At 43.6% G+C, this 20479-nt stretch overlaps 1 protein-coding gene across 1 annotated transcript in view; it reads left to right on the top strand.

Moving 5' to 3' along the window:
- The first annotated feature begins 1695 nt into the window (after positions 1–1695).
- LOC102384537 (C-type lectin domain family 7 member A-like) overlaps positions 1696–20479 on the top strand; it is a 29061-nt gene continuing 10277 nt past the window's right edge. The window contains exons 1-4 of the mRNA XM_025211462.1: positions 1696–1789; positions 2208–2306; positions 2798–2949; positions 3439–3542. Of these exons, the coding sequence (XP_025067247.1) occupies positions 1696–1789; positions 2208–2306; positions 2798–2949; positions 3439–3542 (449 nt within the window). The remainder of the gene's footprint in view (positions 1790–2207; positions 2307–2797; positions 2950–3438; positions 3543–20479) is intronic.

The following is a 20479-nucleotide window of genomic DNA, read 5'->3' as shown; positions in this document are numbered from 1 at the left end:
AAGATGCAGAGTGGTGGGTAAATACAACAGACTGAAATTATTTGAACAAAACACTTTTTTCTATCTTTTAATAGCAGCTAGCAAGTACAAACTCCACTCCTGCATCAAAACTCCAGTCTTGGCACCTTTAAAAAAAGAGAACACAGGGATAACCAGAAGGTTTATAGTTTAATATCTTAACTTTCTTTTATTCCCTTTTAAAAAGATATTCTTTAAAAAAATAACTAAAACAAAGGAAATTAAATTGATAGGGAAAAAGTAGGGAAAAAGAAGGAAAGGAAAAGCATGTAATTGAGAAATGAAAAGATATATTTTAAGGCTAGCTACTAAAAACCAAAAATGTCTGTTTGAAAATCTGAAAAAATGAAAATAATTTTATAAATTTTCACAAATTTTTTAACTGATCTTGGAAATGAACTCAAACATTTCAAGTAAAGACAATGCATAGAGATCCTGAGTTATGATATACCCACCTTTAAAGCTAATTTCAGTTTTAAAGGTTCTAGTCTCACCTGTTAAATTTAAGCTGGATCCCCAAGCATCCCTATAATGAGAATGAACTGTTAAGTGCACCTTCTGTCCCTCCACTCCAGACACTGTGGCAGGAAAGTCTCACTGATGAACAGAGGAAAGACAGCCCATTTTGTGTTGTAAACATACTGGCAGTATGGGCATAAGTTTTATGTAAAAGATTCTTAGATCCAGATCCTCAAATTGTGGAACTTCATTGACTGTTCATTTTAGAAAATGTATTGCTCAATAAATTCAGAATTTGCATGGTCCTGCCCAGGCTTTAGCATTAATGCCATAGACAAAGTCAGTGTCATTCTACCTGTCAAAGATGATTGGCCTTTGATTTGGGGTGGGAGACTATGAACTTCCTGTGTGGTTCAGTTGGAACATGTTGAACAAAGAGTTCTTCCTCTCTCTCCTGCCCTACTTTTCTCAGAGCAGTCTGATGGTGATACCAGACGTGTTCATCTCTCGAGATTTATATACTGGACCAGGACAAACTGCCAGTTTAGGTTCCATTGCGAGGTTTCAACTATGTTCTGAAGATGTAAAGGTACGAAAAATGTTTCATCTCTAAATTCCAGTAGGACTTTTCATGTAGGGCAGCAGCTCTTTGCTCTAGGTTGAATATATTTGTGTTGAAAAATTCAGAAATGAATGGCAGTACTTAGGGAAAAGAGTGATTACCCAGTAATGTAAAGATACCCAACTTAATTTTATCTTAGACAAATCAGATTCTGGTATCTTTCCAGCTAAGAAAGCAAGAGGCTGCATACAGCCTTAATTAAAAAGGGAGTAAATTAGTCTATCGTGAGTTGTATTGCCTTTCTTAAACTGCACCCATGTTACCCAGGCTAGCTCAGGTACGGCATTTGTGTGTCTGAAGTATAGACAAATTTCTAGATGCATTATTTTAAATTCTGGCCAAGTTTATTCCAAAGAGCCAAATGGTATATTAAAAGATTTTGTATTCCAGTTTGAGGAACACTCAAGTACAGTTCTGTGTTGTATATTCCTCTATAGAATTATGCTTTATTATTTATAAAATGAGCCCAATCCATGAACATGGATACAAACTCATTTGGAAGTTGACGTCTTTGTCTATCTAGACTCTAACTAATCACTAACTCTGAAGTTCACTGTAGCATCATCTAAAACATCCAGCATTAGAACCTAGAAGAAATGAGCAGCCAAGAGCCGGACTACATAAATCTCAAGTTCTACACACCTTCCAAGGAACCAATGGAACAAAGACCTAGGAACATCAAGAACAAAGGTACTGTTCGGTAACAGCCAACTTGCTCCTTAATGTATTACTGATGGGTTTAACCCCTTTATTTCCTTCATTGTCCAAGAGATTAGATATTTGGAGCAGGAAAGCAGAAATGTCCTTTTTCTGCAACACTATGCCATGCCGTGAGGGCTGACTGCTCTTTGGACTAAACTGAGTGATTGTTGATGAGGGCTCACAGAGCTGGCAGGCCTACAAAGTATTTTTTTCTGGAATACTCATTGGATGCTAGATTTATGGGGTGTCTAAATTATGGCAGGTTCATGAAGAGAGTTTATCAGACCTGGCTACTGGGGTTCTGGCTTTGGGGTGTTGGTGCTGCCTCTACTCACTACACTTCAACTGTAGATTGTCAGGAAAGGGCTTGCTTTCCTCATCTTTCTGTTCCTTCTCTTTCTGTAAGATGCTTCAGCTTCATCTTTCCACTGGAAGATCATCACAGTGATTCTGGGGGTCCTCTTCTTGGCAGCTTTGGGAACAGCAGTGACGTTAGCAGTCAAATGTAAGTGATTAGGGGAAAGTCATCACAGGTCTAATGCTGGAGTTAATCCCACTGAACATAATACAGAGTGACCCCACCAAGATATTCTGTCTTTAGGGTTTTGACAGAGAACAGGATGCAATGCTAGGAATATGCTCTGAATCACTGGAAATAATTTGAAATAGCTCTTCTCCCTGTAAAGATACTAAATCCTGTTTTTCTAAGATGGATAAATGCACAATTTGGTCACATCACCCCTGGCATGTATCTGACTATTGAAAGGATACATGGGAAACATCTGGCTGAAATAGAGAAGCGGATCCACTCATTGCCTGTGAAAGTTCCTTGTAAGGGTTGCTTTGAGTCTGGCAATCAACAGAGGGTGTCTAGGTCTAGGCTGTATTTTGTGTTACCTAGAAGACAAATGATATTGTAGACATTGTATCTGTGAAAGACTTTGGAGTTCTTGGTCATGAAAAAGAGGATAAGGTGTATTCACGATTCCCTTACAGATCGCTCCTGCCTACACTGCCCTGACCAGTGGGTGGGTTACAGGGGCAGCTGTTACTTCTTCTCGAGGGTAAAGAAGGATTGGAATTCCAGCCAGGAGTCCTGTTCTGCACAGAGTTCTCATCTCCTGGTGATCGGTGACGCCCAGGAAATGGTAACTACCCATGCACCCTGACCTGATGCTAACAAGCTTCATAGCAGCACTGTTGGGAGATGTGAAGGCTTTGAGTCATGTAAGGTTATGGGGAAAGCAGAATCTGTGCTGCAGCCATGCAGAATAAAAGAAGAATAGACATCCGGTACAGCACAATTTATCCATTTTGCTTGTAAAATTGACAAGTATATAAAGAACCACCATGACGAATTGGGGTCCAACAACCTCTTTTATGCACACTGGGCTGATTAGACTTCCCTTCTCACCCCCATATGTCCCCTGCCTGCCAATTCCCAGTCCTTCATGAATCCTGACAACCATCCCTTGAACTCCCTGGACTACTGACCCATCTGAAATTGTTCATCTGACTGAACAGGTCCAGACTGGAATTAGACCCTGTTGTCTGCCTTCATTGTTTTCAAACACAGTAGTATTTCTGATTGGGGTTGAAAGTGCAGGTGACTCTCTTTTTTCCTTTGTCCTTTCTAGGAGCTGTTCCAGGTGATCTGCCCAGAACCCCGCTGGATAGGGCTGAGGAACAGAACTAGTTATGGCTGGGCCTGGGAAGATGGGTCAACCTTCAATGTTAGGAAGTGAGTCTGGTGTCAGTCTGTGTGTGTGTGTGTGTGTGTGTGTGTGTGTGTGTAAGTCATCCAAATCTTGAGATTCTTAGTGAATATTCAATCTTTAAAAATACAAACATTGCTACTGAAGTCAAAGGAAGAATTTCTACAATAACACAGGCTTAAAACTGGTTAAACATTCCAGGATTTGTTCAGTGGCTTAATAGTAACAATGTTTCAACGGTACATCAGCATCTTCCAGCCAGACACCAGATACTGGCATTTTTAACAGTTGGTAATGTTGTTTTTAATATTACTTCTTTTCCATGGCTAGGAAGCTGAGGGAAACAGAAGAAACATGACATGCTGGGGGTTACCAGTGAGTGCCAGGCACAGATAACAATGTAATCCAGTCTCATGGTTGTGAGTACTCAGCACTGGCCAGTAAATTCTACTACCCAGGTGCATGTACACATTACCTTACAGCGATGTTGTAACTGCGAGTGCTTTAGTACTTCCTTTTCAAAGTACTGAAGCATTGCACACTAAGCGCCTATACTGTGCGGGAGGCAACTAATTTGTGGCAGTGGTGCACTATAACGGGGGAGCATGCCACTGCAGCGAAGTAGTTGCTTGTCTCGTGTATACGCCTGTGGATGGTACATCACCATAGCACATCACTACAGCGACATAACATCATGTGTATATTCACCCACAACGTACTATCTATTTTCTCTATTGTGATTATACCCACTTTCTCTTGTCCTCCACTGTGATGAGTCACCTCCCTCTAAAGAGCAACCCTCTGGGGTTTTCCACCCACCCCTGTAAGGTTCTCTCAGGTTACGCAGATATGTGTATCCACTGGTGATGCCTAGCGGGTGCATGTGGGTGCACGTGGACCCCCTTAGATTGGTCGTGCTCCCCCTGAGATTGGCCGCCACCGAAGCTGCCGGGGGCGTCTGCAGGTGATTGCCACTTGCCACCCAACCCTTCTCCGCTGCTGAGACTGCCTGCAGCATCTGCAGGCAGTCGCCGATAGCTGCTCAGCACTCACCAGCCCCTTCGCCCACCGCCAACACTGCCGCGGCCGTCTGTGGGTGGTGCCTGCTTGGCCCGCCCTTGACGTCGACCTCTCTGAGGCTGCCTGCAGGCGGTCCCTGCTCACCACCACCTCTGCCTGCGGGCAGTCACCGTGCCCCCCTGCCTCAGGAGGCACAAGGCGTTCATGTGTACAGCCAAGGTAATATAGTTAACTGTGTCAAGGGCAGTATTTGACATTGCTAAAAGAGTCACTGGAGTTTTATCTCATTATCATTTGCTAATTCCCTTTCTTATGTGCGTGTGCTTCTTGCAGAGTCACCATTAATAGCCACGTCCAGCACTGTGGAGTCCTAATAGATGGTGCCTTCCACGCTTCTAGCTGTGAAATTGCTGCCCTGTGGGTCTGTGAGAAAGATATGAAGTAACCTTCTCATGCATTTGTCCAGGACACATCCATTGCTTGTGCTTGTTGCATCCTGACTGTGTACCAAGGACACCCCTAAACATTTTTACCAGTGAGCCATACTTGATGGTGCTCCAAGGGTAGCAGTCTGCACTGGCCTACTTTTTGCAATAATAAAGGTGATTAACGTTAATTGCAGCTCTGGCTTTAAGGCATACAACATTGATTCAATGTGCAGGGAGCTAAGCTTTTAAATGATAAATATGGTGATGATGTTTGTATTCCTGCCCATTGGTGCACTTGTTTTGTGACTCATAGCAATGGAAATGAAGAAAGAACTGGAAAAAACAGCTTCAATAAAGGAAAATAATTTCACAGTAATAAGTCTTTCTCCTTTAAATATGATCTCACTACTATATTATGTATCAAGTCAGTAGCACAGAATAGAATTATATTATTTATTCACATTTACATCATGTTAGTATTAACACAAATACATTACAGTTCCTCTCTACTAACTTCTGCAGTTAGCCTTCAAACATTCTTATGATAAAATGATTCCATGTTTACTCTTTTTATCTCTCTCTCCTTAAGTGTTATTAATGATATTTATACATTTTCCTTGTTACATTTTTTAAAAGAGGAGACCAGAAGCACTTCCTTGTGAAAATGAAAGTGGAGCTTCCCAGTGACATTGAAGGCACTGTAAATTTTAACGAGAAGAAAAGAATTACTTGATTGACACAGTAAAAGTTTACATGTGGTATTAAGAGCTTCACACTGGGGTGTGCCTAGCAGGCCCTATTTGATTTAGATTTGGATTCGGCCCGAATCAGGGACAGTGATTAGATTTGTTTATTTGGATCACTGTCCCTGATTAGATTAGATGCTGATTCAGAGAATCAGTGATTCAGACATAAACACAGCTTCAAAAGTTTTTTCTACAAACCTTGATGTAGCAGGCTAGATTCAAGATTGCTGTGATGCTAGGGCATGTGGAACGTCCCACAGGAGTGCGGGGGGCCCTCCACCTGCTTGGCAGTGAGCCTGGAAGCAGACTGGAAGTACTTATGGTCCACTTCTGGGTCTGCCGGGGAGTGTATGGGGGGGCCTCCTGTGCCTCCCTGGCTCAGCGATCAGCCACATGGGGACCCTGGATGCCCCCTCCCCCCCCAAACCAGGAGGCACCAGTCATTGAGCCAGTGGGAGGTGGAGCACAGAGGGGGCCCCCAGCGCACTCCCCGATGAACCCAGAAGAGGACCAGAAGTGCTTCTGGTCCACTTCTGTGTCTGCTGCTGAGTGCACTGGGGAGCTCCCCATGCTTCTGTGGGACCCTCCATGCGCCCCAGCATCACAGCACTCACGAGCCTCTGCTACCTAGAGGAATATAGAAAAAACATTTAAAGCTGTGTCTATGTCGAAATTTCTGAATATTTCCGAATCTCTCCGAATCAGTTCCGAGGGTTCTTACTCCATTCAGAGAGATTAAAGGGTCCTCTGATTCAATTCGGATTCAGAGATTCAGCCACCAGATTGGGCTGAATCTCTGCCGAATTGAATCAGGGACCGAAGCTTCACACAGCCTTTCTTCAGACTATCCCTCTGCAAACCACTACTGAGAAATTATCCTGTCAGCTCAGTAAATTTTAAGAATCAAATGTCTGTGGCTTGATTCTTCTCTGCTATTTATGACTAAAGGGTTTAAGCCTGATTTCCATCTGTATGTTTAGCACTTATAACATGTGATGTACTTGTTCAATAAAGGGAATTAGCATCAGGTTTTCCAGGCTGATGCATCAGCATTTTTCACAGCATTAAATGATTGCCAGTTAGCCACGTGCAGGGTCCAGTATAAGAGATCTCCCTGGGACAGTAGCCACTGGGGCTGGCTGCCTAAGAACGTACATTGCAGGGTGTAACATGGCTGCAGACACAGCTGTAGGTATTAAACAGAAAAGCTGCTCCTGAGCTGGTGGAGGGATTGATTAACCACAAATTGGAGGGATTGATTAACCATCTCGGCAGGCCCTGCCTAATTAACTAGCTTTACCCTCTTACGCTCTTGTCTCACAAAGCCAAAGGACTCATTAGGTAGTGGTTGTCTTAGTCTTCAGCCAAGTACAGGTTGCTACTTTCTGAACCCTGTGGCCTCTCCCATATACTGAAAGTTCCCACAAATAGGCCTGCTTTTTCTAGAGATGTCCATCTATTACCCCACACTCCAGGTATGAGGACTCATAGGACAGGGTGAGAACATTTTTTCCCTATTAGGGAGCTCAATAACCCTTTTCACCACTAGCAAAGGACACTCTGCAGACACATTCACCCAGAACCCTATCTTGTTTTCAAAGATTCGTGACAAGAGGGCAGGTTCCTTTTTAACTTCCATAGCAGTTGTAGGCACCATGACACTAAACCTGTCTCAGGGATTGACCCTTCAATGTTTTCATTGTTTTAAATTGGCATCTCACTGTGTGACCAAACAGAAGAAAAGACTGTGGGGACTTCATTTTATCAAAACTGGCAAAAATATGGTAAGACTAGAGCTGGTGCCTTGCTTCAGGTGCGTAATTGAAGAAAAGAAGGTGAGGCAAACAGGCACTGTCTGCATTCATCAAGAAAATCTTGATATTTCCAGTGAGCCTAGATCCAGAATTATGAGGAAAGGCAGAGGTGGGCGAATTGGAGGGAAGTACTTAAAGGAAACACTAACCATAGCAGTGGGTGTGCCTACACGTGCATTAATGTGCCTTTTCTAATGCACATTAAATTTAGTACCTCTAATGTGAGTTATTAAATTAATGTGCATTAGGCCACACTAATGCTCAGTAGCAGTGGCAATACACAGCGGTTGCACATGTTCCCCTTCCGAGCGCTGGCCATGGAGTGGAGGAGCCAAGTGAAGCGCCGCTGGCACTTCTGGGAGTGCTGTGGCCACTTCCGGGAGTGCCGATCATGCTTCCCAGTCAACGCGATTGGCTGCGGGGAGACCCACCCCACTCTCCCCCCGGTCGGCACAATTGGCTGCGGGGGAGGAGAGGGGACACATGCCCCCCCTGACTCAGGTGGCACCAGTCGCCCATGTTCAGGAGTGCATTTGCATGCTTTCTAAAGTGATGCTTAATGTGCAGTAGACTATTTTACTGCGCATTAGCTTAATGTCATGGTATATGACACTTAATGCTCAGTAAAATAGTCTATTGCATATTAAAGCCCACATGTATACACACCATGTCCCTGAACTCCTGTCTCTTCTTGGAATAAAGGCACCTGAGTTAGAGATACATATTAGATGCCTCTATGTGCTCATAATTCAGACTGCCTAGTCTTCCTCATTGGGTTACAATTTTTGGATTCCTGCCCTTGTGTCAGAGACACTGTTTTTTACTGGAGTCAGTATTTAATTCGCTATCATAAAACATGGACATTAACACCATAGGCCAAGCCTGCATAATGTTAGGTCAAGATGAAAGTGCCTTTGCTTTGAGTGCAAAGCAAAATCTGGGTAGGTCTACTCAAATTAGCAAGCTATGAATTTCTTGTGCGGTATCAACCGGAGCATAAAAAAGCTCTGTCTTTATTAGCACTTCCCATCTTCTACCAGGATAGTCAGAGGCAGACATCATGTTCTTCCTTGAAGATTTAATGAATCCAGTCAGACACAATACAGATTTCAGCACTTCAGCCTCTTCCTAAATAACTGCAGGTAAAGTCAAATTTTCCATGGCCAGATGCTTCTGGAACTGTTATGATTAGGCTAGACTATTAATGTTAGAAGAATGCTATATGAGCTTTCTAATTCAGGAACTAAGCAATAGAGTCTTCAAAAAGCATCTAGACACCTACCTTGCTGGGGTCATGTGACCCCACCAGTCTTTCCTGCCCAAGTGCAGGGGGGCTGGACCCAATGATATGTAAGATCTCTTCCAGCCCCTAACATGTGAAACTATGAAAATATGAGTATTTTCTAGATATGTAGCTTTGAGTTATTGTTCTATCTGTTTCCATTCAGAACAAGCAGTGGGATTGGAGTATATAAACAGTTAGTGTGAAAATAGCTCCATCTCAGTCTATAATACTTTGATCTATTCCTCCTTAATGTGACATACATGAGAGAATCTAAACAACCTAGAACTTTGAGGACATTGTCTTTCTCTTCCACTGGTTATTTGCACCTTTCAAATCAACCTCTTATGAGCCACTGTAATGAACTGGTGTCCACCAACCTCCTTTATGCACTCTGTGTGAGTTAGGACTTCCCTCCTCACCTCCATAACAGGGGATGTCCCCTGCAGGCCAATTCCCAGTCCTTCGTGAATCCTGACAACTATCCCTTGCATTCCCTGGACTACTGGCCTATCTGAAATTGTTTGGCTGACTGAGCTGGCCCAGGCTGGAATTAGACCCTGGTGTCTCCATTCAGTGTTTTCAAACACAGTAGTATCCATCACATTACATGGCTCTGTTGTCCGACTGGGGTTGAAAGTGCAGGTGACTCCCTTTTTTCTTTTGTCCCTTCTAGGAACTGTTCCAGGTGATCCACCCAGAACCCCGCTGGATAGGGCTGAGGAAGAGAACTAGCTGTGGCTGGGCCTGGGAAGATGGGTCAACATTCAATGTTAGGAAGTGAGTTTGGTGTCACTCAATGTGTGTGTGTGTGTGTGTGTGTGTGTGTGTGTGTGTGTGTGTGTGTGTGTGTGTGCTCCAAATCTAAATATTCTTAGTGAATATTCAGTCTCTAAAAATACAAAAATTGCTACTAAGGTCAAAGAAAGAATATCTACAATATACCACAAGCTTAAAACTGGTTAAATGTTCCAGAATTTGTTCAGTGGTTTTATAGTAACAATGATATAACCATACTTCAGAACCTTCTAGCCAGACATCAAATAATGGTGATTTAATAGTTGGCAGTGTTGTTATTAATATTGCTTCTTTTCCGTGGTTAGGAAACTGAGGGAAACAGAAGAAACATGACATACTGGGGGTTATCCCGTGAATGCTAGCTATAGCCAGCAACATAGTACAGTCTCATGGTTGTGAATACTCAGTACTGGTCAGTAGAGATTGTACTAAGAGGGCACGTCTACATGCTGCCCTACAGTGACGTTGTTACTGCACCATACTTTTGTGCTTCCTTTTGGAAGTACTAAAGCTTGGTGCAGTAACCACCTGTACTGTGCTGTACATGTGAATTATTTTTAGCAGCTACTTATGCCATAGGGGTATGCTATAATGGGGGAGCATGCAGCTGTGGCGAAATAGCTGCTTGTCACGTGTAGATACCAGTGAATGCTACATTGCTGTAGTGCGTGGCTACGGTGACATAGCATCACAAGTACATGCACTCACAATGGATATGTTTTCTCTATTGTTACTATACCCACTTTCTCTTGCCCTCCACTGTGCTGAGTCACCTCCCCCTGCAGAGCAGGCCTCCTGTTCTGGGGTTTTCCACCCACCCCTATAAGGTTCTCTTAGGTTACACGGATATATGTGTGTCGGAGATCAGAGCAGTGGCCGGTCAGCTGCTTGCTGACTCCCGGAGCCGGGCTGTAAACCTTTCGCCTCAACAGGCGGGTAGTGATGGATGGGGTGAAATTAACCAGGCATAGGTGCGTGTTGGTTACAGGAGATTGTTTACTTACGTCGCCTAGATAGTGAAGTACGATGCAGGCAGAAGACTTGCGTTGTTTACATTCTAGCGTGTCTTAGATTATAATCGACCGTGAATATGACGAACGAGATACCATAAACGACTGCACAGGCCTGCAGGAGGGTTGGGGGTACGTCCGGGAGCCGCGTTGACGGGAAGAGATTGATGATTGATCAAGTCACCAATTTACTCTGATACTTGTGTTCAGAGGTCTTCGATTTAGGCGGAAGTTGTTACACTATTTATAGACAGAGGTAACTAACGGAGGTGTCCAATGATGGACTGCTATGTGGAATCTTTAATTATCTGGCAAGCAGCAGTTCTTTGTGCTCTCAGGTTGCTATCAGGTTACAAGGTAGTGGGTCAAGTTTTCTGTCTGACACGTGAGAGGGGTCTGAGCTTGCTTCTTGACCAATTGCAGGGATTTATGACAGGTTCTATCCCCTTTTATTCTGACCAATCATAAATCACGCCTAAGTTTCGTTTCTTGGTTGTGATGTGGGCATAAATTTAAGTTTCTTGCTTGGATTTTTTTTTTTTTTCAGGAACTTCTGGACAGAGATTTCTTCAACGCTTAATTGACTGCTGTGTGAATCACTTGTTAGTGACATGGGCACTGATTAATTTGGTTGTGACAATGTGTAGTCAAGATAACATAGTGATTCTATGAGCAGTGTCAAATGTTGCCCTTGATACAGCTAACTGAGGTTTTATCTCATTATCATTTGCCTGTACATTTCCACTTCAGTCACTCCTGCCAGGTACTAGGAATCTTCTCTCTCTTACTTGAAAAGTTCTCAGTTTTAATTCTGCCTGTTTTAATAGAGCACCCTTCTCTAATTCCCCTCCTTGTGTGCATGTGCTTTTTGTAGAGTCACCATTAATAGCCCTGTCAAGCACTGTCCTAATAAATGGTGACTTCCAGGCTTCTAGCTTTGAAGTTGCTGCCCCATGGGTCTGTGAGAAAGATAAGAAGTAATATCCTCCTGCATTTTTCCAGAGTACAACCATTGCTCATGCTTGTTGCATCCTGACGTCACCCCAAGACCACCCCTAAACATTTTTTTACCAGTGAGCCATGCCTGACGGTGCTCCAAGGGTAGCAGTCTGCACCGGCCTACTCTCTGCATTAAGAGAGGTGATTATAGTTAATTACAGCTCAGGCTTTAAGACATACAACATTGATTCAATTTGAAGGTATCTGAGCTTTTAAGTTATCAATATGGTGATTATATTTGTATTCCTGCCCATCGGCATACTTGTTTTGTGACTCATAGTACTGAAAAGAAAGAAAGAACTGAAAAAACGACCTCAATAAAGGAGAAGTTCACAGCAATAGGTCTTTCTCCTTTAAATGTGATCTTATCTCTATATTATGTATCAAGTCAGCAGCACAGACTAGGCTTATATTAGAGTATTTATTCAAATGTACATCATATTAGTATTATCACAAATATATGACAATTCCTCTCTACTAGCTTCTGCAGTTAGCTTTCAAACATTTCTATGTTAAAAAGATTCCATGTTCATTCTTATCTCTTTCTCCTTCAAGTTTTATTAATGATATTTATACATTTCCCTTGTTACATGTTTGAAAAGAGGAGACCGGGAGAAGATATGACAGAGGTCTATAAGGTAACGAATGGGGCATATTTGATTTTCCTGTGAATGTGGAGCTTCCCAGTGACACTGAAGGCACTGTAAATTTTAACAAGGAGAAAAAAATTATTTGACACAGTGAAAATTCACGTGGCATTCAGAGCTTCAGACTATTCCTCTTCAAACTATTTTTGAGAGATGATCCTACCAGCTCAGTAAACTTTAAGAATCAGACAACTGTGGCTTGATTGTCCTCTGGTGTGTGCGACTTTAATGGGTTTAAACCTGATTTCCATCCAAATGTTTAGCACTCATAACATGCGATGTAGTGTTCAGCAAAGGGAATTAGATCAGAATTTCCAGGATGATGCATTATCATTTTTCACAGCATTAAATGATTGCTAGCTAGACAGCTGCAGGGCCCAAAGTAGGAGACCTCCCTGGGACAGCAGCCACTGGGGCTGGTCGCCTGAGAACGTACATTCTGGGGTCTAACACAGCTGTAGATACAACGGCAGGTATTAAACAGATAAGTTGCTCCTGGACTGATGAAGGGATTGAATAACCACAAATACCTTGGCGGGCCATGGCTAATTAACTAGCTTTGCCCTCTCACCCAAAGGACTCATTAGGCAATGGTTGTCTCAGCCTTCACCCAAGCACAGGCTGCTAATTTCTGAACTCTGTGGCCTCTCCCATATACCAAAAGTTCTCACAAAGAGGCCTGATTTTACTGGAGATGTTCATCCATTACTCCACACTACAGGCATGAGGACTCAAAGAGCAGGGTGAGAACATTTCTTCCCTATCAGGGAGCTCAGTAAGCCCTTTCACCTCTAGCTAAGGACCACTAGCGGCTGGTAGGGGGAGCACGGGGGTGAACGTGCCCCTCGACAGGTCCGGTGCTCCCCCGACAGCTGAAACTGATGCTATCGGTAGGGCAGGTGACCTCCCCAGATTCAGGAGGCACCAGTCACTTATGCTAAGGACACTTCAGACACTTTCATCCATGACCCTATCTTGTTTTCAAAGATCTCTGGGAAGGTTCCTCTCTAACTTCCATAGCAGTTGTAGGCACCATGACACTGAAACTGTCTCAGGGATTGACCCTTCAATGTTTTCATTGTTTTAAATTGGCATCATATTCTGTGACCAAGAAGAAGAAAAGACTGTGGGGACTTGTTTTGGACAAAACTGGCAAAATTATGTTAAGAGTGGAGGTGGTGCCTTGCTTCTTGTGTGTTACTCAAGAAAAGAGGGTGAGGCACACAGGCACTGTCTACATTCATCAAGAAAAGCCTGGTATCTCCACTAAGCCTAGATGCAGTGTTATGAGGAAAGGCAGAGGTGGGGAATTGGAGGGGAGTACTTAATCCATAGAGGGTTACAGTTTTTGGACTCCTGTTCTGTGTAAGAGGCACTGTCTTTTACTGGAGTCAGTATTTAATTCGCTACCACTAAACATGGACATTAACACCATAGGCCAAGCCTGCACAATGTTAGTTCAAAGATGAAAGTGCCTTTGCTTTGTGTGCAAAGCAAAATCTGGGTAGGTCTACTCAAATTAGCAAGCTATGAATTTCCGGTGCACTCTCAGCCAGAACATAAAAAAACTCTGCCTTCATTAGCACTTCCCATCTTCTACCAGGACAGTCAGAAGCAGACATCAGGTTCTTCCTTGAAGATTTAAGGGATCTAATCAGACAGATTCCAGCACTCCAGCCTCTTTGTAAATAACTGCAGGTAAAGTCAAATCTTCCATGGCCAGATGCTTCTGGAACTGTTATGATTAGACTAGAATATTAATGTTAGAAGAATGTTATTTGAGTTTTCTAATTCAAGAAATAAGCAATAGAATATTTTCCAGATATATAGTTTGAATTATTGTTCTAGAGTTGGAGTATGTAAACATTTTGTGTAAAGATAGGTCCATCTCAGTCCATATTACTTTGATATATTTTTCCTTAATATAATATACATGAAAGAATCTTAGCAACCTAGAACATTGGAATCATTGTCTTCCTCTTCCCTTTCAAATCAAGCTCTTATCACTTCAGCATCAGCCAGGGAAGATGAAAGATGTAATATATATGTGCATAGTAGCAAAGTAGTTGATACTAATTCTCAACAAAACATATTTGAGAAAGCAATTCAGTTGGCTTTGTTGTATGTGAAGTTGTGTCTACTGAAAACAGCTCAAAGATGTAAACAAAGGGAAAAGGGAATGGACATCATACACCTTAGTGATAGAGGTCCCTGGTGTAGCATGAAGGGGCACCAGATTTACTTAACATAGGTACTAACAGTCTTTACAATGGATATATCACATGATAATGAAATATTGAATAAGAAAAGTTTGGAAATTAAAATGATCTAGTAATATATCAGAAAAGTCAGAGAAAAGGTAAATCAGCACTAAAGTTCTAGAGAGGTAAAATGATGCATTAGATGAAAAAAGTGGTCTAGACACAAAACATTGTTGATAACCAGTAAGGAAAGAGGGCAATTAGGAGACTGAAAATCCTACAACAGAACCATGCAAAGCCTAGCTCATATGCTATATGCATCCTATAATATAGTCCACTGTGGTATACACTAAAATAAGATGTTTGTATTCTCTGCAGCTGGGCTGCACACAAAGAAGAGAACGAGAAACAAGGAGTAGGAAGACTAATTCCTACAAGGGCTCTAGTCATGGAAGCAAAATTAGAGCCCCATTACTTGAATGTCCTTTCATTTACACATCAATGGAGGTGCAGCTGACACAACTGAGGAAGGGAATAATTAGATTCTCACAATAAACTATTTGCATCTTCAGTCAGCAGTTAGAGTTAAAATTTATGGCTTTATGCAGTCATTGCTTTACATTTCCCAGATGCTGGAACTTCAAGGCTTTACCTTGAGGACACTGCTCCAAAAGACTGGGAAAACCCTGTTCAGGGGTCTAAATGGTTGGAGTCCCACTCATCATGCCAGAGACACCAAGTTTACAATATTCATCATTTAAATGCCTGTGCTAAATTTGAGTTTAATGCCATAGGCCTAAACTTCATTACTATAACTCAAAGATGAAAGTATCTTTACTATGAACCTCCTGCATGGTTTCAACCAGAATATATTTTTCTAGACTTGTGCAGTCTACCTTCTATTGGACAGTCAGAAGACTGAGGTGTCAGACTGCCTCCAAAAGGATTTCTTATAAGGGACCAGATCAGATACGACAGAAAAAAGGCAGTTTCAGCCTCCACCCTCTTCTTAAATAACGACAGGTACAAGCAAAGTTATTGGACCTCAATGCTTCTGTGGTTTTTATAAGTAAAATCTTACTATTGGGAAAATGCATTTGTTTTTCCCCCCCAGCAAAATGGGTGTAAATGTAACTGGCTGTGTAACTATCATTTTATTTTTGTGTAACATTCAGTGTAAGTTTTAGGATTGGTACATTTAAAGATTTAAGGTGAAAAGCCTCTCTCAGACATAAGAGCTCTATGTATAAAGTTGTACAATATGCTTCCCTGCTTGTCTGCATTGGATATGGAGTTGGGGAGGGCTAAATCCTGTGTTAGGATTCGTTCATACATTTTCCTGGATCTAAACACGTATGAACAGTGGGGAAAATATTTAACCCCATCCTTACTTGGTTTTAACCTTCAAAACAAAATCTATTCATTCATCTCAGAAAAATGAGGTGATAAAAAATGCATGTAAAGATAGTAACAAAGCATTTTAACCTACAGGTTCAAGTAAGCACGCTTCCAAAAACAGTTCACGTAGATTTGTTCTGAGTGAAATTATTTTTATTGAAAACATTTAAGGTGAAACACACAGAGAAAAGATTGGCTGATGTATAAAGAATATCTCTTATGGGGTATCAGAAAAGACTGAATTAAACTGGTGTGTACTTAACTTATCTAGTAATATGTGTAAAAATGGGTAAATAAAACAATAATGAAACATTAACATTTTGCAGACATCAGCAAGGACAACAAAATAATATTAAATAGCCTGAATCAGTTCACAATTCTAGTAGCAAATAAAACTGGAATCAGTTGAGGCAATGAGTAGGGCTGTGCGAGTCTTCGAATCACACTTTGGATCCAGTGCCGCTTTGGACACATCAGCGTTTGAAGCGGCATGCCTGGATTGAAATGTGGCCTCAGTTAAGCTGTCCGAAGTGGTTCGGAAATGCTTCAGATAGCTTAACTGAAAGTTAGAGAAGGGAGGGGGAGTGGGGGAGGAGGGGAAGCAGGGGGGTGGGGGGAAACTGCCATCTGTGGCTGGCCAGTGAGAAGGATTTTCTTCTGGCTGCCTTTCCAATGACAGTGTCTGTGGGGTGGGACTAGAAACAGCAAAAAAGCCTCTGTTTGGAGGCATGCTGTGCCTTTTCCAGCTTGTTACCTGTTAGGAACTGTGTGAGGGAGGAACGCTCAGACTGAGGCATTGCAGCTTGCTGGCTGTACTCAGTAGTTGAACTTGCCTGCTCCTTTTTCTTGTTACAAAGGATTGGGTAGGATTTAGCTTATCTTAGCTATTCTATTCAATTACTATTAGTATTACTATTCAATTCATTTCTTTGAATTTATATTTGCCCTTTTTTTTTTTTAAGAAACTTTGAAAAAAGTAAGCTGTGTTTTCCTTGCCAGTGTGATCCATCACTGTGCAGGGAGGCACACAGATTGCTTGCACACATGCACACACACAGACACACAGATACACAGACACAGACCAACAGAATATAGAGAAAAATCAGATATTCATAAGAGAAGATGACAGACAGACAGACAACACACAATTTTTACATAACTCTTAACACTGTAGCAAACAATCAAAGAGGCCAGTGCACGCATGCAACAGAGGGAATAAAACGCACAATACAAAAGGATTCACACACACACACACACACACACACACACACAAACCTTCTGCAGCACAGGAAAGATCAATATGAAGCGTGCTGGAAAGGCAGGTGCAGGTCTTCTGGCAGGGGAGTGAGAGGGGGTAGGGGGAGAGCTAGAGCTGTAAGCCTCACCCCGCCCAAGCACAGACACTTTCTCTTCCCAAGCAGCCATGACATCGATGCTGCCAGTGGAAGCCAGGCGGTGGGAGCAGTGTCTGCACCTGATGTCCCTGCACCTACACCACCTCTGTTCAGTCCAGAAGTGGGCACCAGCAGTGGAATCACTGTCTCCTCCACCCCAATTTCAGCTCTCAGTGTGAGCCTCCCACGGCCAGAGGAGGAGCTGGCATTGGAACCGGGGATGCTGAGTGCACTGGCTCAAGCAATTCTGGGGACTGAGGGGGAATCTGAATTTGTGCTCCACTCCCCTCAAGTTTCCTCTAGACCCAGGTCTCCTCTGGAAAGCAGCACCTCGGAGGAGGCTGAGGTTTTGGAGGCAAGTGGCTCAGCTGAGGCAGCTCCTTGTGCTTGGATCCTACGTTGGTGGAGCAGTTGGTGTTCCTAAAGGTGACCCTCCCGCTGCTGGGGTTCCCCAAGCTCCACCTGCAGACAGACCGAGTGCCACACTCCTCACTCCGTCTGCACATATTTTCTTCTTTGAGTTTTCTAAAAGCCAAGTAATGCCCACTTTCAGCTGGAGGGAGCACTAACTGCATCACCAGCCAGCAGGGGAAGAACATGTACTTGCTGAGCTCATTCCCCTGCCAGGATGAACTTGGAGGTATGGGATTGGGGCTATGAGGAAGAAGGAAGCCCCAGGTCCTGGGCATGACCACTAAAACTGCACCCTGCCAGGGTAGGGAGGCCTGGTGGGACTGCTGGCAGTGCAGCAGCCCCGTAAATGCCAGCACCAATGATCCCCTGGTGAAAGGCAGGTAGGAGGCACCATAACCTCGAGCTAACGCACACACGCACAAAGTCCTGGCTGGGGAACACTCAGACCTGTCACATCTTTGACAGGCCTGACACTTGCTGGTTGCAGTGCAGTTGTGAGGCTCCTGGTGAGCTCAACTTAGCTGTTCAGGATGTCAGCTTTAGAGGTGTCAGGGGGTGAGGGATAGGCTTGGGTGGGGGGTAGGGGGAAAAAGGGGATGTAGCAATTCAGGTAAAAGTACAGAGGTGCCTGGGGTGTCAGATGTCCAGCAGGTAGCAGTGTGCCAGAACTCTACTGTGTATATTGAGTTCATGAGTTTCTGTACATATTACCTAGGAGACTGATGAAGTGCAGTTCATAGGCCCAGCTCTGAAAAGTGGTTTGCATTGTAATTTGTTCCCTCTCAGGATCAGGCGTGGGAGACTGGAAGCAGAGTGTTTTTTTGGTGAGGAATGTGCCCTCACAGATAGTTGGGCTTTGTTGTCTTGCATCAATTCTGGTGTGTAGTTTGTGGGGGTACTGGAGATAGTTGGCAGGTTTTGTGTTTTGAACTGTAGGAAGTTGGCTTCCGTTCTGGTGATGAGGTTAGGTGCTTGTTTGAATGTACAATGGAACCATGGACTATACTTCCTGGCACCACTTAAAAAGAAAAATTAATCTTTTGTCCTTTTTGTTATGTCCTACCAACCTCTTACTGCCTGAATGTAACTGGTCACAATATCCAGTAACTTCACAGAAAAATGGGCGGAACTGTATGTGAAGGAGTGAGAGAGAACAAGCAAAAGCCTGGAGGTGCCTTACATGCTGGGCAGGGGAGGCTAGGAGAAGAAAAGCAGCTGGCAGCAACAGACAGAGAGAGTGAAAACAAACAACACTCACAGCATGGAGGGTGGGCAGGGCTGCAGCTGGAGACCGGAAGGGAAGAGAAATGTTCACCACACATCCGGAGCAGTATCTCACTCCAGATTGGAGGAGGGAGGCTGCCGAGAGGTATTTCTGGCCACGGAGTGGGGCAGAGGGGAGTCAGTTCTCTGCAGGCTGCAGTGAGAGAGGAGTGGCCGAGGGTCTGGGCAGACAAGGGTTGCAAAGCTTGCCAGAGGAAGGCCACCCACACACAAAATGGCAGCAGGGGTTAGAGAGGCTTGGTGCAGGGGCTGAAGTCCACTAGGAGAAAGACAGAGAGAGAAAGAGAGTCCAAATTGTAGGAGGAGGTGTGCAGGTAATATCTACCTATCCAGGCTGGATGGGGTCCTTGTCTAGTAGGTGTTGTCCAGAGGGGGGTCGCTGGCAGGGCCTCTGGGTGGATAGGTGGTATGGCATGGCGCTGGTCCAGATGGAAATGGCATTCCCACTGGGTCTGTGTCTGTCTTCACTGCCCCTTTTTATAGGGGCAGACCTTGTGTGACCCTAGTGACAGGAGGCATGCCCAGGCAAGGGTCAGCCCCTGGTGTACTGAGCATGTGTGCTCCATGCAGGGATGTGCAGTTTCTGGTGTCTGTAATGGTGGGAGTTCCTGGTTTTGCAGGGTCCTTTGTCTTTCAAATGCTGGTCTTGTCTCTGTTCCTGGGTGAGGTCCGTGGTTCCTGGGTGAATCAATGCAAGGTGATAGCCCAGTCATTACAGGCCATTCAGCAGAGGCCTGCTACCATTGTATTTCAATCATTCCCAATCACACTCATTCATCGGGGAACCAATTTACATGGGAGGGATACATGACTCGTACAGTTGCAACATGCCCAGAAAGAGGACAGAAGATGGAGACTTGACATATAAAATGGTAACTTGACATGACTTTGGTTCACTTACAAACACAGGCCTAAACCATACACTATCCATATGAAACAATAAAAATCAGTATGAAAATGATAATAATACAATATACAACAGTAAAAATCAATACAAACCTAATAATAATACAATATAAAATGGTGGATATCCAAAACCAAAAACTTGCTACCAAAATAAAATTTTTTAAAGTTTATCCTACATCTTAGCTTACTTATACTTATCTATAGGGAAAAGAGAGGGAGAGAAAAAGTCAGAAATGATTGGGGAAGGGGAGGGAATGCATTTTGAAATTAAAAAAAAAAAAAAAGGAACTGGGGGTTTTGCTACACCTCCTCCACCCAGGCCTCACAGAACAGCTCCCCCTGGGTCTTGAGGATATTATGAAACATACAAGCTGTGATGATGACCCAGGAGAAGTTGCCCTCGGTGACCTTGAGGCAGGCGGTGAGGCAGCACAAGAGGCCCTTGTGGCGGCCGAAGGCCCACTCCACCAGGGCACTAGTCCGACCGAGATACCTGTTAAATTGGGCCTGCAAAGGTCCAGATGGCCGGTGTAGGGCCACATAAGCCAGGGCAGAAGTGGGTAGGCAGTTTCCCTGATGAGCAGGGGCAGGATCATGATAGGGCCGAGCTACAAATCCAGCA

Source organism: Alligator sinensis, unplaced genomic scaffold (genome assembly GCF_000455745.1).
Source record: "Alligator sinensis unplaced genomic scaffold, ASM45574v1 scaffold148_1, whole genome shotgun sequence".
In the NCBI taxonomy this organism is placed as follows: Eukaryota; Metazoa; Chordata; order Crocodylia; family Alligatoridae; genus Alligator; species Alligator sinensis.
This window is presented reverse-complemented; position numbering and strand designations above follow the sequence as displayed.